This window comes from Macaca mulatta, chromosome 10, assembly GCF_049350105.2.
Source record: "Macaca mulatta isolate MMU2019108-1 chromosome 10, T2T-MMU8v2.0, whole genome shotgun sequence".
NCBI lineage: Eukaryota > Metazoa > Chordata > Mammalia > Primates > Cercopithecidae > Macaca > Macaca mulatta.
In genome coordinates, this window is record NC_133415.1 from 10201383 (window position 1) to 10219617 (window position 18235).

At 50.4% G+C, this 18235-nt stretch overlaps 2 protein-coding genes and 1 long non-coding RNA gene across 20 annotated transcripts in view; 2 read left to right on the forward strand and 1 right to left on the reverse strand.

Annotated features, from left to right (window-relative positions):
• Positions 1-9846, reverse strand: part of ZC3H7B (zinc finger CCCH-type containing 7B) — a 64272-nt gene extending 54426 nt beyond the window's left edge. For 8 of the 11 annotated variants that reach the window (XR_013398953.1, XR_013398952.1, XR_013398954.1 and 5 more), the window contains exon 1: positions 9620-9846. Coding sequence is in view for 1 of the 11 variants with exons in the window: in XM_077949472.1 (XP_077805598.1) it covers positions 9739-9750 (12 nt within the window). In the remaining 10 variants the exon portion in view is untranslated. The remainder of the gene's footprint in view (positions 1-9619) is intronic. The other 3 variants (XR_013398951.1, XR_013398950.1, XM_077949472.1) reach the window with 1 other exon arrangement.
• On the forward strand, positions 1839-4679 carry LOC144331659 (uncharacterized). The gene is made up of 2 exons (XR_013399002.1): positions 1839-3521; positions 4524-4679. It is a non-coding gene; the product is annotated as an uncharacterized LOC144331659 (long non-coding RNA).
• The window catches only part of RANGAP1 (Ran GTPase activating protein 1), a 54189-nt gene continuing 44453 nt past the window's right edge, over positions 8500-18235 (forward strand). For 5 of the 8 annotated variants that reach the window (XR_013398958.1, XM_077949513.1, XM_077949505.1 and 2 more), the window contains exon 1: positions 8500-9355. The gene's annotated coding sequence lies outside the window, so the exon portion shown is untranslated. The remainder of the gene's footprint in view (positions 9356-18235) is intronic. The other 3 variants (XM_077949501.1, XM_077949497.1, XM_077949515.1) reach the window with 3 other exon arrangements.

Below are 18235 nucleotides of genomic sequence, written 5' to 3' on the forward strand. Positions count from 1 at the left end.
AAGGGCTTCTACTTTCATAATCTTGTCTTACCCTGCCAACAACTTGGGGCCAAACTGCACAGGAATGGTTCAAACCCACATCCCTGTCTCCAGGGGGCCTGGGCTCCAGCTGCTTCTTTTTTTTCTTTTTTTTTTTGAGACAGAGTCTTGCTCTGACGCCCAGGCTAGAGTTAAGCGGCTCGATCTCGGCTCAGTGCAACCTCCACCTCCAAGGTTCAAGCGATTCTCCTGTCTCAGCCTCCAAATAGCTAGGACTACAGGCATGCGCCACCATGCTAAGCTAATTTTTTTTTGTATTTTTTGTAAAGACGGGTTTCACCATGTTGGCAAGGCTAGTCTTGAACTCCTGACTTCAAGTGATCCGCATACCTCGGCCTTCCAAAGTGCTGAGATTACAGGCGTGAGCGACCGCATCCAGCCTTGCTCCAGCTTCTTCATCAAGACCCACCAGATGTGGTGCTTAAAGTGAGATGCTTAAAATATACCAACTCCTTGGCCAGGCGCAATGGCCCATGCCTGTAATCCTAGCACTTTGGGAAGTCGAGGCGGGTGAATCACAAGGTCAGAAGATTGAGACTATCCTGGCTAACACAGTGAAACCCTGTCTCTACTAAAAATACAAAAAAAAAAAAAAATTAGCCAGGTGTGGTGGCAGGCACCTGTAGTCCCAGCTACTCAGGAGGCTGAGGCAGGAGAATGGCGTGAACCCGGGAGGCGCAGGCTGCGGTGAACTGAGATCGCGCCACTGCACTCCAGACTGGGTGACAGAGCGAGACTCCAAAAAAAACAAAAAAAAACAAAAAAAACAAAACTCCCTTTTTAAAACAGTAACAGAAGGTCATTGTAAAAGCTTTGGAAATTATAGGCAAGTATTAAAAAAATAAGCCAGAGTCACCCAGAGGCCCATAGCTCAGAATGACTGTCTAACACTGCGGCGTACCCTGTTCCTCTTGAGCAGTTAGTTAGTCACTGCTCCTGCTCCCAGGGAACTTGAAAATCCTTGTGGCCAAAGATAGTTTCCAGCGCTGCTCTGCTTGCTTTGGTGCCTGGTGCTGACAGGGAGGCAGGCTGGGCCATGCAATCCACCAGCCCTGGGTTCAAAGCCCAGCACTGTTCCACACTGGCTTTCAGGGCACCTCCCTGAGCCTCAGTTTTGTCATTTGGGAGACAGGGATGATGATACACACCTGACAAGACAATTTTGCAGATCCACCTGGTGTGCTTCCCCCAGAAGGGGTCAGAAATTCATATTTCTGCTGAACTGGGTGCTGTAGAGAGCACTCACAACAGACATAATTATCCTGTAAGTTTTCAGTCAGTCCATGTTGATTTCTTTGCAGTTTCCCTGCCCAGTCGTGGGCTGTTTGGCAAGGGCTATTCTGTGGCCAACCTGCTACTATTATTCATTTATTCAACAAATAACCATGAAGCACTTTTAGTGCAAAGGGGACCTACCAGGTGCTAAGGGAACATGGTTAATAAAGTCCTTTCCCTGGTGGAGCTTGTCATCCATGGGCAGGAAGACAAATAAACCAGCATGAAATGCACACGACAAGTAAAAATAGAGATCAGAGTCACAAGGAAGCTGAAGCAGGAAGCGTGGCATGGAGTGATGGAAAGCACACTAGGGGCGGGCACGGTGGTTCACGCCTGTAATCCCAGCACTTTGGGAGGCCGAGGTGGGCGGATCACTTGAGGCCAGGAGTTCAAGACCAGCCTGGTCAACATGGTGAAACCCCATCTCTACTAAAAACACAAAAATTAGGCCGGGTGTGGTGGTGGGCACCTCTAATCCCAGCTACTCAGGAGGCTAAGGCAGGAGAATCACTAGAACCCAGGAGGTCAAGGTTGCAGTGAGCCGAGATCACACCACTGTACTCCAGCCAGATTGTCTCAAAACAAGAAAAAAAGAAAGAAAGCAGACTGGGAGTTTAGGGAAGACCGTTAGGGGGAAGCTAGCATTTAAGAAAGACAGGGAGCTAGTCATGAAGATAGGAGGTGGGGTAAGAGGGCACCTACCTAGCAGGGGACAGGGCACAGGCAATGGCCCCGAGGTGGGAACAAGCTGATAATGTTCCAGGAAAACTCAGAAGGCCAGCGTGGCTGAAGCACCCGAGTGAGGGCAAGCCACGTGGGAGGCAAAGTGCAAGGGGCAGACAAGGCTGGTCCCAGAGCCACTCACAGGCCATGCCGGAAGCCAGGGCTGTGTTTTGCATGTGTCAGGAAACTGCAGGAGACTTTTCAGCAGAAGAGTGACAGGGGCTTATTTATTTTGCAAGAAGATCCTTTGGCTACTGCAGGGAGGATACTGGGAGATTGGTTAGGAGGCTACTGCAGTAGTCCAGGCCTGGATCAAGGCAGACAGTGAAGAAGATTCAGGAATATTCTGAAGGCTATTAAATGATCACAACTGCAACCGCTGCCACAGATTTGACTGGATCAGTACGGCCATTTCACAGAAAAGGAGACAGAAGCCAAGAATGACAAAATAATCGTGCCTCCATCATATAGCCAGCAGGAACAGGAGTTGGGAATGAAATTCAGGACTTTGGGCTCCCTGCCCTGCATTCCTCAGCCTGTGGAGGGAGAAGGATGACACAGGGATGCTCTGGGGAGCAAGGGCGTAGCTGAACCAGGGCGACCTCTGAAAACCCCAGGAGGGCCAGAGCCCCCACCTTCCCTGCAGCCCTCACAGGAAGTGCTCAAGGAATGATCATCAGCCGACCCCAGCACTTCAGTAACACAAACGAATCAGAAGACACGGTTCTTGGTCTCAGGGAATCTAATACCCTGTTCCCCTCCCAAACCACAGTGTGGACTGGGTAGGAAGAGCAGTGGTGGGGTGATGCCTCAGTCTTTTTCTTCTGAAAAACAGGGACACCTCTTACCTTACCTCGAAAGACTGTCATGACAATTAATGAGAGACTGTGGACACAGCAGGACACAAATGGTGGTGGTAGTTAGGATTTCCAGACTGGTAAGAAAAGAGCTTCGAGGAAACTGGAAGTAACTTGAAGGCTGTCTCATGCATGGCAGCTAAGACCTCGGATGCCAGTGGCTTCATGTGACTCCCTTCTCTACCTCAGCTGTGTGATCTCGGAAGTGTTACTTAGTCTTTCTGAGCCTCAGGCTCCTCATCTACAAGATGGGGCTGCCAATGATTGCTCCAGCCTTGAAGAGCTGTTAAGTGGATTCAATAAGAGAATGCATAGGAAATGTCAAGCACGATGCTGGTATACAGTGGTGTTAACTATATGGGGGCTGCTGGTATATGGGTGTTATATGCTGCTATATGGGTGATCGTATCCCCACAATCACCACCAAGCTCGTGTCTCAGCCTCTGATGCTGAGGAGCTGTGATGCTGCAGAACTGAAGTTACCAGATGTTTCTTTTTTTTTTTTTTTTTTTGAGACGGAGTCTCGCTCTGTGGCCCAGGCTGGAGTGCAGTGGCCGGATTTCAGCTCACTGCAAGCTCCGCCTCCCGGGTTCATGCCATTCTCCTGCCTCAGCCTCCTGAGTAGCTGGGACTACAGGCGCCCGCCACCTCGCCCGGCTAGTTTTTTTTCATATTTTTAGTAGAGACGGGTTTTCACCGTGTTAGCCAGGATGGTCTCGATCTCCTGACCTCGTGATCCGCCCGTCTCGGCCTCCCAAAGTGCTGGGATTACAGGCTTGAGCCACCGCGCCCGGCCTTTACCAGATGTTTCTTAAGGGAACAAGGGTTCTGAATGTCCCTCCCTCTGGGCCTCCATAGCCCGGTGGGGAGACAGCACCAACACAACCGACCCGGCACCAACACAACCAACACGCCTGCAAAGAAACAGTCTCCCTGGGGGGAATGAATTCGGTGGGAAGGAGTCTGTAGCTGGTGCTGACAGACGAAGGAAAACGAGCTTGTTTTCCAGGGGCCGTGAAATGTGATGAAAGGAGCTGACTTCAGGCCCAGCGTGGTGGCTTATGCCTATAATCCCAGCACTTGGGAGGCCGAGGCGGGTGGATCACGAGGTCAGGAGTTCGAGGCCAGTCTGACCAACATGGTGAAATACCATCTCTACTAAAAATAAATAAAAATAAAAATAAAAAAATTAGCTGGGTGTGGTGGCATGTGCCTGTAATCCTAGCTACTCGGGAGGCTGAAACAGGAGAACAGCTTGAACCTGGGAGGCAGAGGTTGCAGTGAGCCAAGATCACACCACTGCACTCCAGCCTGGGTGACAGAGGGAGACTCTGTCTCAAAAAAAAAGAAAGGAGCTGACTTCTGTGCAGGCTCCTGGGAGCTGACGCACAGCCATCATCAGCCCAGGCTGAGCCTCCAGCTTGGGGCTGCAGTACCTCCACACCTGCTGTCTGAATAACCTTGGGTCTCCCCTGAGGCTCCTTCCCAGGCCCACACCAGGCCAGCTCTAGAGCCAGACATCCTGGGTTGGCTCTGCAGCTCTGCCCCTTCCGCACTTCATGGAATCTCTCTATGCCACAGTTTCTTCACCTGTAAAATGGGGATAATTATAGTGCCTCCCTATAGGGCTGTTGAAAGAATTAAGTAAAGGCTGGGCGCGGGGGCTCATGCCTGTAAACCCAGCACTTTGGGAGGCCGAGGAGGATCGATCACTTGAGATCAGGAGTTCAAGACCAGCCTGGCCAACATGGCGAAACCCCGTCTCTACTGAAAATACAAAAATTAGTTGGGCATGGTGGCGGACACCTGTAATCCCAGCTACTCAGGAGGCTGAGGCAGGAGGATCACTTGAACCCAGGAGGCAGAGGCTGCAGTGAGCCGAGATTGCGCCATTGTACTCCAGCCTGGACCACAAGAGCAAAGCTCCGTCTCAAAAAAAAAAAAAAAAAAAAAATTAAATAAGCTAATTTAGGAAAAAGGACTTGCAACAGGGCCTAGAGAATTGCTGGTCCAGTGATTGCTAAATTAATACAAATTTTTAAACACTTCTAGCTCCCTTCATCTGAGTTTCTTATCCTAATCCCCAGGCATGGGTTATCATTAAATATCATCAAATCTCAGGGCTCCTTTTTAGAAGGGGAAACTGAGGCCCAGAGAATCAAAAGGATCATGATGGCAGAGCCTGACTTGAACTCAAAGTCATATATCTGCCCACTAGACTGTGGCTGTACCAGGTGACCTGTTCTTCTTTATACATCCCTGCCTTTGTCCATCTCAATGCCTCTGCTTAGAACACCCTTTCTCTGGCTTTTCAACCTATCTTTCAGATGTTCAAATGGCACTTCTAGGAAGACCTTCCACTCCTGGGCAAAATAAACCTTCCTCCTCTACGCTGGGGCATAATTCAATTTGACAACACAATGGCTGAGTGTGTCATCCTGGCACTGCCTCTGGGGCTGGAGGCACAGAGGGTGAATCAGACCCACTTCCTGTCCTTGGGAAGCTCAGATTAATGGTCCATATCTATCTCATCCCAAGCTCCAAACTCTTCCAGGGTGCTGAGCCAGCACCTAGCAGGCACTAAGGAACCAAACTTGCTCAAATCCCCACGCTCAGGGACCGGTCCTCCTTCCACTACCATTCTGCTTTCTGCAGTTAGAAACCTATTGAGAGTGCTTTCACTGGGCCAGCCCCGCGGGGCCCTGGGACACAGAGCCAGTTTAGGAGAACTCCTTGGTCTTGGGGAGCCTGCTGACAGTGCTACCCTAGTTGCATTTGCTAATTCAGACCATCTGGTCTCTGTTTTTGTTTTTTGAGACGGAGTTTCACTCTGTAGCCCAACCTGGAGTGCAGTGGCATGATCTTGTCTCATTGCAACCTCCACCCCCCAGGTTCAAGAGATTCTCCTGCCTCAGCCTCCCAAGTAGCTGGGATTATAGGCACCCACCACCATGCCCAGTTATTTTTTTTATTTTTTTATTTTTTTGAGACAGAATCTCACTCTGTCACGAGGCTGGAGTGCAGTGGTGCGATGTTGGCTCACTGCAACCTCTGCCTCCTGGGTTCAAGCGATTCTTCTGCCTCAGCCTCCCAAGTAACTGGGATTATAGGTATGCACCGCCATACCCAGCTAATTTTTGTACTTTTAGTAGAGGCGGGGTTTCACCATGTTGGCCAGGATGGTCTCAATCTCTTGACCTCGTGATCCGCACGCCTCGGCCTCCCAAAGTGCTGGGATTACAGGCATGAGCCACTGCAGCTGGCCAATTTTTGTGTTTTTAGTGGAGACTGGGTTTCACCATGTTGCCAGGGCTGGTCTTGAACTCATGACCTCAAGTGATCAGCTTGCCTCGGCTTCCCAAAGTGCTGGGATTACAGGCCAGTCCCTGTTGTTGCTTACGTATCTGAGAGGAAGGTGGTGCAGAGGTCAGGAGCACACTCAAGAGTCAAGAAGGCCTGGATTCAAATCCTGCAGATTGACCTTGGGCTGGGCACACAAATTCTGTGTTTCTCAATTTCTTCATCTGTGAAATGGAGATTACAGTGCCTACCCCTCATGGAGCTACTATAACAATTACAGAGAATGTAAGTCAACCTTCCAGCACAGAAGCAATTGTGGCTAACCCACCCTGGCAAGCCTCCCCATTCTTTCAAGTTCAAATTCTACTTCCTAGAAGAAGACTTCTCTAACTTTTTCAGGTAACCTTGAGCTCTCTTCTCTCCACTCCCACCGCATTGACACCATAATTCTTGTGTTCTCATTGATTCACTGGAGTGAAGTTTCTCTTTCCAGCCAGATAATAAATGACAAAGTCAGTTGCAAACCTGCCCCACAGCATCTCACAAGAGGCACTTGAAAAGTAACTTGCAGGCCGGGCGCGGTGGCTCAAGCCTGTAATCCCAGCACTTTGGGAGGCCGAGGCGGGCGGATCACAAGGTCAGGAGATCGAGACCACAGTGAAACCCCGTCTCTACTAAAAATACAAAAAATTAGCCGGGCTCGGTGGCGGGCGCCTGTAGTCCCAGCTACTCAGGAGGCTGAGGCAGGAGAATGGCGTGAACCCAGGAGGCGGAGTTTGCAGTGAGCCGAGATCGCGCCACTGCACTCCAGCCTGGGCAACAGCGTGAGACTCCGTCTCAAAAAAAAAAAAAAAAAAAAAAAGAAAAGTAACTTGCAGATGGGCATAAGGTGGCTCACGCCTGTAATCCTGGCACTTTGGGAGGCCGAGGTGGGCAGATACGTTGAGCCCAGGAGTTCACTTGAATCCAGATATGTTGAGCCCAGGAATCACTTGAACCCAGGAGGCAGAGGTTGCAGTGAGCTAAGATCCTGCCACTGCACTCCAGCCTGGGTAACAGAGTGAGACTCTGTCAAAAAAAAAAAAAGAAAGAAAGAAAGAAAGAAACAAAGAAAGTAACTTGTAGCAGCCAGGTTTGGTGGCTCATGCCTGTAACCCTATCCCTTTGGGAGGCCAAGGCAGGAGGATTGCCTGAGCCAAGCCAGCAGACTAAGTTACAATTGTGCTACTGTACTCCAGCCTGGGTGACAGAGTGAGACCTTGTCTCAAAATGAAAAATGAAAAGAAGGCCAGGCAAGGTGGCTCACGCCTGTAATCCCAGCACTTTGGGAGGCCGAGATAAGAGAATGGTGTGAACCCAGGAGGCGGAGCTTGCAGTGAGCCAAGATCTCACCACTGCACTCCAGCCTGGGCGACAGAGCGAGACTCTGTCTCAAAAAAATAAAAGAAAATAAAAAATAAAAAGAAAAGTAACTTGCTAAGGTGGCCCAGGACTCTGGGAAAGGGTGACGATTCGGAGCCAGAAAACTGGGTGGGAATCCTACCTCTGCTATCTGACTTTCCGGCAAGACTCACAATTCGGCCTAAGGTCTCTCATCTGGAAAATGTCTACCTGACACAGTTGCTATGGAGGACAGATGAGCCAACACATGTGAAAGCCCTTTTGTTATAAACTAAAAAGTGATATTTAAGGGATTATTATTTTCAGATTGAGGGATTATTTTCAGACTCTCTATCCATGTCTCAACCGACGTCTCAGCTTTCCTACTAAGACTGGAGACATCAGCGCATCCCACCAAGCTTCTTAGCCCCGCAGTAATCTACCAAAACCTCCATTCCTGTCTAACCTATACAAAAGCCAGCAGCTAAGAACACACAGCACCTACGGAACAGAAACTTTATCCCAGCTCAGGGACAACAAAGTCTCTCTCCCATCATCCCTCCTGGACAGGCTCCTTCTTCCCACCTTAAGTCTCCCCACTTCTCAAACATGCTCCATCGAGTGTTGACCAGGTGTCATTTCCACCTTGCAGTCCAACTTCTGTGAGAGGTGAACATGCTTGGAAAGAAGACCACCACGAGGGGATGGCTGTACGTGTGTGGGGGAAGTATTGGTAGTAGAATTAAAGATTCCATCCGCCAGCATTTTGTGTCCAACACAGTTGCTATATGTACTATAATTATCTCATTTGTGTGAAAATTCAAGGATCTGCATGCTGCTATTTTCATCAGGCTGAACTGCAGATGCTGAAGAATATGGCAAGAAGTTGGGGTTCAAAGTCTGATGCCAAAGCTAGCAACCCGAGAAATAAAACCGCTGACCACCAGCTCCCCACTCAGGCCCAGTCCCCTTTCGAGCCCCCAGACTCCCCACGCAGGGCCCTAGCCCCCTAGTCTTCCCCCTCAATTCCCTGTTGGCAACACGGCCATCGGGTTCTATCAGAGTGAGCTGTATTTATATGATTATTTTTCCCCCTGGGAAAACGGCTTTGTCTGTGAAAGTCCCCCCAACCAGGCGCCTTATAAACACCCAAAACAGACAGAGTTAAGGAGAAAGGAGGGGAAAGGAGGAGGGAGCAAGCCCGGAGGGGGGCCCCCAGGCTCACTGCGGGCAGGATGGGGGTATAAGGCCGGGGTCGGCGGCTCCCAGGCCCCCAGCCCCGTCAGGGCGCCCCCTCCCCAGACGCCAGAGCCGGGATCCGCAGCACTCCCTGGACTGCCGCTGGCCTCCCACAGGCCTCGGAGTCCACAGACTGATCCTGCGACCGGAAACGCCCCCCTGCCCAGCAGGCCCAGACCGCGCCCCCCTGTCCTGCCGCCCCCTTCCCGCGGGCCCGGCTGCAGGCCCCGGATCCCCGGGCTCGCGTGGACGCCGCAGCCGAAAGGGGCGGCCCGTCGGGCGGCCCCGCTCCCCGGCCCTCGACGCGGCCCCTCCAACTGCGGGTGCTGCGGGGCCAAGGCGAACACAAAAGGAAGGGGGGCCCTGCCAGTGACGCCCCTGCCAGCCCCCGAGACCCTCTGCGCGGGGTCGGCAAAGCATCCGGGCGCCCCAGAAGCTCCGGACGCCGAAGAGAGAGGCCCCACGAAAATTTCAAGACACCTCCTGGGGGCTGCAGGGGCGGCCGAGTCTCCCCAGCGCCAGGTGCCCCCGGCCGCACGGTAACTTTGAAACTTTGGGGCAGGGCATGGGGACCGGGATCCCCAAAAAGGAGGAAGGAAATGGGGGTTTAGAGACGATTTATTTTTTGCAAAATCCCACTTTCCAGGTGGCCCAGCGCGCGGCCCCGGCCTGGACAGGGCTCTCCGCGCCTCTTCCCCAGCCCAGCCCGGCCCGGGCGTCCCCGAACCCTCGCGCGCGGGCGGCCCCGGACGCGGTGGCCCCGACCTCTGCTCCGCGGGGCTCGGGCCGCGCCAAGCACTTACCTCCGCCGGGCTGCGCTCCCCGCGGGCCTGCGCCGAGCCCGATAAATGGTATGCTATGACTAGAGGTATGATTACGTTATTATTATTAGTAATAATAAGAGTAAATGTTATTTAATTACGGGCGGCCGCATCCTGCTCCCGGCGCCGCCGCCCCGGCAGCTCCGTCCATGTGGCTCTGGAGCGCTTTACTTTCATTTCCAGCCCCTCGGCCGGCCGCTCGCGGCAGCACCCGCTGGAGGCACCGTCTCCCTGCAGCTCTTCCTCCTCGGGTCCTAGAGAGCGCGGCTCCCGTCGCCTCGCCGCGCCCGGGGTGGGCGGCGCGGGCTGCGCACCTGGGGAGAAGGGGGTGGGCGAGTCGGAGAAGCCCCATTCCCCGTCGAAAGCTCAAGCCTGGAATTCACCTTTATTTTCTTTAAAAGTGTCCTGCCTTTTAGGGGGGTTTCCTGTGGCAGTTCTGCATTTCTGGGCTAATGCTGCTCAAACCCAGCGCCTCCGCCCTTCCCCATCTGTGTCAAAAGCCCCCCCTCCGGCTTCCAGGTGCTTTCATGAAAGGCTGCCCAAAACCCTTCTCACAGATGGGAACTGGAGACACAGAAGAAAATCAGGACCTCGCTTGGCTGGAGTTTTATGTATAGGATGTTAAAAAATATTGAATGACACTTGTTAAAGAGTATAAGGCCGACTTTATTGGCATCATGATGGATGTAGGGACCACTGCAGTGGGTTTTGCGGTCGCGGAGAGTATTTGGGCTCAATTCAGAATTCAGCATGGGCAATGGGAATTTATAAGGAAGGAGCAAGGCCACTGATTGAGGGCCAATGCATAGGAAACTGCATCAGAGATAAAAGAGGATTCTGGCGTAAACCCATCTAACAAGATTCTGGCTGAAGACAGGCCAAGGTGATCACACATCACCTGAGGGATTGTGGAGAATGAGGAACCTGATTAGATATTGACAATCAGGGCTGGGTGCAGTGGCTCACGCCTGTAATCTCAGCACTTTGGGAGGCCGAGACGGGCGGATCACCTGAGGTCAGGAGTTCAAGACCAGCCTAGCCAACGTGGTGAAACCCCGTCTCTACAAAAATACCAAAATTAGCCAGGCTTAGTGGTGGGTGCCTGTAATCCCAGCTATTCAGGAGGCTGAGGCAGAAGGATCACTTGAACCCCAGAGGTGGAGGTTGCAGTGAGCCAAGATTGTGCCATTGCACTCCAGCCTGGGAGACACAGTGAGACTCCATCTCAAAAAATAATAATAATAATAAAAAGATATTGACAATCAGGTTTGGAGAATGGGGGAGTCTAGCTAAACCAACTTAGCAGGATTCTTACCAAAAGTGGACAGTGTGGCCCAGGGGCAGTGGCTCACACCTCTAATCCTGGCACTTTGGGAGGTTTAGGCAGGAGGATCACTTGAGCCCAGGAGTTCAAGACCAGCCTGGGCAACATAGTGAGACCCCATCTCTACAAAAAATTAAAGAATTAGCTGGCATGCGCCTGTAGTCCCAGCTACTCTGGAGGCTGAGGCAGGAGGATCACTTGAGGCCAGGAGTTTGAGGCTGCAGTGAGTGATGATCATGCCACCTGCACTCCAGCCAGGGTAAGAGAGCAAGGCCCTGTCCCTAAAAACAAAACAAAAAACTGGACAATGTAAAGATGAACACAGAAGTCCAAAAGTCAAGGCCTAGTTGAAAAGTTCAGGGGAGCCTAGAGTTAAGTCAAGGAGAGAATCTTTGCCAGGGATATTTCTAGAAAGGATTTGAGGCTGCTTAGAAGGCCTACTAGGTAAGGGGAGATTAACCAGACAGACCAGCTATGCATATCCATGATACTGCCTCAGGACTGGTGAAGAGCCTACATTTGAATCCATAGCTCATGATCCAAAGAGTGTTCATTTATCACTACCTGCCCCATTAATTCCTGGAGGACTCTCTCAAGAGTTCTTTCAGATTTCCTTCTTAATCCTCTTCATTTTACACACATGCACACATACACACATGTGTATGTATTTTTAATTTATTTCAGATCAGCTGTGAGCTTGGCAGACTTTATCTTTACAAATGTTATCTCTTCCACAAGCATTTGTGCCAGACACAATCTTAGGAACTGGGGATATAACAGTGAACCAAATTTTAAATATTTAAATGCACTGTGGTAAGTTCTAGGAGAGACAAGAACCCGGAGCTGTGTTTACCTTTTTTTTTTTGAGACAGGATCTGACTCTCTTGCGCAGGCTGGAGGATAGTAGCATGATTATGGCTCACTGCAGCCTCCAGCTGTCCAGCTCCTGGGCTTAAATGATCCTCTGGCCTCAGCCTCCCAAGTAGCTGAGACCACAGGTACACATCCCTACACCTGGCTAATTTTTAAAATTTTTTGTAGAGATAGGGTCTCATGTTGTCCAGTCTGGTCTCCATCTCCTGGACTCGAGTGATCCTCCTCCTGCCTCGGCCTCCCAAAGTGCTGGGATTATAGGTGGCTGACAGCTGTAATCCCAGCACTTCAGGAGGCTGAGGTGGGAAGATTCCTTGAGCTCAGGAGTTCTAGACCAGCCTTGGCAACACAGTGAGATTCCATCTCTCTTTTTTTTTTTTTTTGAGCAAGGTCTCACTTTGTCACCCAGGCTGGAGTGCAGTGGCACAATCCTGGATCCCTGCAACCTCTGCCTCCCGGGTTCAAGCGATTCTCACACCACAGCCTCCTGAGTAGCTGGGATTACAGGAATGTGCCACCCTGCCCAGCTAAGTTTTTTGCATTTTTTTAAAATGGAGATGGAGTTTTGCAATGTCAGCCAGGCTGGTCTTGAACTCCTGGCCTCAAATGATACACCCACCTTGGCCTCCCAAAGCGCTGGGATTACAGGCACGAGCCACCACACCCAGTCTGTGAGATCCTATCTCTAGAAAAAATCAAAAAATTAGTGAGGTGTAGTGACACAGGTGTGTGTTTCCAGCTACTTAGGAGGCTGAGGTGGGAGGCTTGCTTGAGCCCAGGAGACTGAGGCTGCAGTGAGCCGTGATTGCACCACTGCACTCCAGCCTGGGCGACAGAGCAAGACCCTGCCAAAAAAAAAGAAAAAAGAAAGCCTCTGGCATGAAGAAGGTAGATGCTTTTGTCCAGATCTGAAAACAGAATTCAGTGGCCATCAGACATTTCTGCTGTTTAGTGGGAAATCAACCCTTAAGACACCTGGGATAGATGCAAGATCATGGGCTAGAGGCAGTGAGAGGCTGCGCCTGGCAATTTAGGGAGGCTGGATGGTGTGGTGCTTATGTCACTAAGGCAATTATTAGGAGGACCAAGGTCCCCAGCCCTGCCACTCACTGGCTGTGTGACCCTGGCAAACTAGCAGTATCAATTTCTTCATTTGTAAGATAAGGATCAGGAAACTGCATCCACATAAAGTTTGACTTAAGGATTTTAATGAAATACGAGCGTGGTGGCTCACGCCTGTAGTCCCAGCACTTTGAGAGGCCAAGGTGCGAGGCTTGCTTGAGTCAGGAGTTCGAGACCAGCCTGGCCAACATGGTGAAACCCTGTCTCTACTAAAAATACAAAAATTAGCCAGGCATGGTGATTCAGTGCGCCTGTAGTCTCAGCTACTCAGGAAGCTGAGGCAGGAGAATCCCTTGAACCCTGGAAGAGGAGGTTGCAGTGAGCTGAGATTGTACCCCTGCGCTCCAGCCTGGGCGACAAAGACTCCATCTAAAAAAAAAAATGGCAGGGGGTGGGGGATTATAATGAATAATGTCTGTAAACCATGTAGTGAAGGCCGAATAAATATAAATGTCAGGCTGGGCATGGTGGCTCACTTTGGGAGGCTGAGGTGGGCGAATTACCTGATGTCAGGAGTTCGAGACCAGGCTAGCCAATGTGGTGAAACCCCATCTCTACTAAAAATACAAAAATTAGCTGGGTGTGGTGGTGGGCACCTGTAATTCCAGCTACTCGGGAGATTGAGGCAGGAGAATCGCTTGAACCCGTGAGGTGGAGGTTGCAGTGAGCCGAGATTGCACCATTGTACTCTAGCCTGGGCAACAAGAGCAAAACTCTGTCCCAAAATAAAATAAAATTTTATATATATATACATATATGTGTGTGTGTGTGTGTCAGTTCACACACCCCCTAGGCAGTTTACAACGAAACACCCTTGACAACTTATCACATTTACCACCATGGTTATCATTCTCATTTCATCGATGAGGATGCTGAAGCCAGTTGGATTGCTGCATTTTGCCTCAAGTGAACTAGGTGGCAAATGGTCTGGTGATTCCACCACCCCAGGTTGCTGGTGAAATAACGAACACATATCCTTGAAGAGGACTGTCCATCATTCAATGGGGATTCAGCGGGACACCAGCCTCCTATCTCTTCAAGTTGGTACCAACTTGTTCAATTGTTTGGGCTGCCTATAATGGTAAAGGGGTCTTTATTCCAAGACCCCAACCAGAGGTGAGGAGGCTTGGAGAAAAGGGCTGAAAGGAGGCTGGGCGTGGTGGCTCACACCTGTAATCCCAAAACTGGGAGACCAAGGTGGGTGGATCACCTGAGGTCAGGAGTTTGAGAACAGCCTGGCCAATGTGGTGAAACCCCGTCTCTACTGAAAATACAAAAATTAGCCGGGCATGGTGGCACATGCTTATAGTCCCAGCTACTTGGGAGGCTGAGGCAGGAGAATTGCTTGAACCTGGGAAGTAAAGGTTGCAATGAGCCGAGATCGCGCCACTGCACTCCAGCCTGGGTGGCAGAGCGAGACTCCATCTCAAAAAAAAAAATTCGTATGTTGAATCTCTAATCCCTAATTTGATGGTATTAGGAGGTGGGGACTTTGGGAGATAATTAGGTCATGAAAATGGAGCCCTGATGAATGGAATTAGTGCTCTTATAAGAGACACTGGGGAGATGATCTCTCTCTCTGCCAGGTGAGGATACAGCAAGAAAGCAGCCATCTATAAACCAGAAAGGCGGCCCTCACCAACAACCTGACCATGCTGGGACCCTGGTCTTGGACTTCCAGCCCCCAGATCAGTGAGATGGCTACTGCTTAAGCCATCCAGTCTATGGTATTTGTCATGCAGCCTGAGGTGACTAAGACCGGGGTAATATGAGCACTGTACTCGATGGGGCATGGTGGCTTACCCAAAATCCCAACACTAGGAGGCCGAAGTGGGCAGATCACTTGAGCCCAGGAGTTTGAGACCAGCCTGACCAACATGGAGAAACCCCGTCTCTACTAAAAATACAAAATTAGCCGGGCATGGTGGCATGTGCCTGTAATCCCAGCTACTCAGGAGGCTGAGGCAGGAGAATCACTTGGACCCGGGAGGCAGAGGTTGCGGTGAGCCGACATCATGCCATTGCACTCCAGCCTGGGCAACAAGAGCGAAACTCTGTCTGAAAAAATAAAAAAATAAAAAAATAAATAAATAAAAATAAATTTAAAAATAAATTAAAAGTAAAATAAAATAAAAATACGAAAAGTAGCCAGGCATCGTGGCACATGCCTGTAATCCCAGCTACTCAGGAGGCTGAAGCAGGAGAATCTCTTGAACCTAGAAGGCAGAGGTTCAAGAGAACCTCCTCTCAGTAAGCCAAGATTGCGCCACTGCATCCCAGACTGGGAGACAGAGTGAGACTCCACCAAAAAAAAAAAAAAAGGAATTATTATTTTTTTAAGATTGGAGTCTCACTCTGTCAATGCGGCTGGAGTGCTGTGGTGTGATCTTGGCTCACTGCAATCTCCACCTCCTGGGTTCAAGCGATTCTCCTGCCTAGGCCTCCCAAGTAGCTGGGACCACAGGCACGTGCCACCATGTCCAGCTAATTTTTTTGTATTTTTAGTAGAGACCATATCGGTCAGGCTGGTCTTGAACTTCTGACCTTGTGATCTGCCCACCTCGGCCTCCCAAAGTGCTAGGATTACAGGCTTGAGCCACCGTGCCCGGCCGATGAAGGAATTATTAAAAGAGAAGATAATCTGCCAGAAACCGTTTGGTACTGGGAAATCCTCCATAAATATGAGAGCAGAATGTAAGCTCCTCCATAGACACCATCCTTTTCAATCCTTTTCAATCTCTTTCATCACTGGATTTTCAGGAGCTGGAACGGCGCCTGTTGGAACATAGATGTTTGATAACTATTTGTAGAACAAATGAATTATTTTAATGATATTTCTCAAAGTTAAAAAAATAGTTTGCTCTAGTGGGAAGTCCCTGGCTTGAGCCCTGAGAAAGATGTAGTTCAAGTGTCCTTCATAGATGATGCAGCCAACCCACTCCCGCCAGTGGAGGGGACCCTCAGGGAGGCTGCCTTGCCCTGCAGGTGGGCTGACCCATCTCTCTCCAGGGGCCACAGGCGAGCACCCCATTGGGTGTTGGGAATATCTCTCCACATTCCTCACATGTCTGGCATACTTTAGCCATTTGTTTTTGATCTGACTAAATAGCAAGTCAGCAGCCTTGGTCTGTTTTCAGGAATCCAACATAAATATTATTATTTATTCCATTTACAATTGGCAATTAAGTTTGTTTTCAGGCACCAGAATGGAATTTAAAACACTCAGTTAAGTAAACCAGACTAATCAGAGGCAGCCTGCTTTTGTCTTGGAAACATTCTTTACAAAAACAACAAAAGAAGCCTGCACTGTTAACAGAGAAAGGCCTGGAACACTCTCTGCTTCTCCTGATTCCCCCTTAAACTCACCTCGCACTCACGAGTGAAGTGTGTATGTTGAAAACAACCACAGAAGGCCAGAAATGGTGGCTCACACCTGTAATCCCAGCACTTTGGGAGGCCGAGGTGGGTGGATCTCCTGAGGTCAGGAGTTCTAGACTGGCCTGGCCAACACGGTGAAACCCCATCTCTACTAAAAATACAAAAATTAGCTGGGCATGGTGGTAGCCACCTGTAATCCCAGCTACTCAGGAGGCTCAGGCAGGAGAATCGCTTGAACCCGGGAGGCAGAGGATGCAGTGAGCCGAGATCGTGCCATTGCACTCCAGCCTGGGCGACAGAGCAAGACTCCGTCTCAAAAATAATAATAATAATAAAAAATAAAAAAAAATAATAATAGAAAAGGACCCTAGAGACCTGGCTTCTATTCTCTTTCTCTTTCTCTCTCTCTCTTTCCTTTTTTCTTCGAGACAGGGTCTTTTTCTGTCATTCAGGCTGGAGTGCAGTGGCCTGACCATGGCTCACTGCAACCAACCTCCACCTTCTGGGCTCAAGGATCCCTCCTGCATCAGCCTCCCTGGTAGCTGGGACTCCAAGTATGTACCACCATGTCTGGCTAATTGTTTTTAATAGAGACAGGGTCTCACTATGTTGCCCAGGCTGGTCTCAAATCCTGGGCTCTAGCAGTCTTCCTGCCTTGGCCTCCCAAAGTGCTTGCATTACAGCTGGTTGTGAGCCACCGTGCCCAGCCTTGTCTCATGTGTAAGTCAAACTGTAACTTGGGCCTGAGTTCTTCATTTGTTGAAATAAGGAACAAGATAGTCTTGGATGACACCATCCATTTGTCAAAGACTATGGTTATACTTCTTGGGCCAGGCAGACGAGCTCTCAGGTGATAACTTGAAAGAGAGAAAGCTGTAAAAAGGGCTGGAAGGAGAAAGAGAGAAGATAAGTAGTGTGTTGCTTGGAAACAGTGATTTTTTTTTTTTTTTTTCTTTTTGAGGCAGAATTTTGCTTTTGTTGCCTAGGCTGGAGTGCAATGGCCTGATCTTGGCTTACTGCAACCTCCGCCTCTCAGGTTCAAGAGATTCTCCTGCCCCAGCCTCCCGAGTAGCTGGGATTACAGGTATCCGCCACCATGCCCAGCTAATTTTTTGTATTTTTAGTAGAGACTGGGTTTCACCATGTTGGCCAGGCTGATCTCGAACTCCTGACCTCAGGTGATCCACCCACCTCGGCCTCCCAAAGTGCTGGGATTATAGGCATGAGCCACCGTGCCTGGCCAGAAACAGTGATGATTCTTGATTCTCCTGACTTGCTGGGCACCCTTGGGCAAACCCCCTGTTCCTTTTCAAACCCCAGTCTCCCCATTTGTAAAGAAGTTTAAGATAGAATCAGGAGGCCGGGCGCGGTGGCTCAAGCCTGTAATCCCAGCACTTTGGGAGGCCGAGATGGGTGGATCACAAGGTCAGGAGACTGAGACCATCCTGGCTAACACGGTGAAACCCCGTCTCTACTAAAAATAGAAAAAATTAGCCGGGTGCAGTGGCGGGCGCCTGTAGTCCCAGCTACTCGGGAGGCTGAGGCCAGAGAATGGCGTGAACCCGGGAGGCGGGGCTTGCAGTGAGCCAAGATTGCGCCACTGCACTCCAGCCTGGGCGACAGAGCGAGACTCCGTCTCAAAAAAAAAAAAAAAAAGATAGAATCAGGAGGCCGGGCACGGTGGCTCATGCCTGTAATCCCAGCACTTTGGAAGGCCGAGTAGGCGGATCACCAGGTCAGGAGTTTGAGACCATCCTGGCCAATATGGTGAAACCCCATCTCTACTAAAAATACAAAAATTAGCCGGGCGTGGTGGCATGTACCTGTAGTCCCAGCTACTCCGGAGGCTGAGGCAGGAGAATCGCTTGAACCTGGGAGGCGGAGGTTGCAGTGAGCTGAGA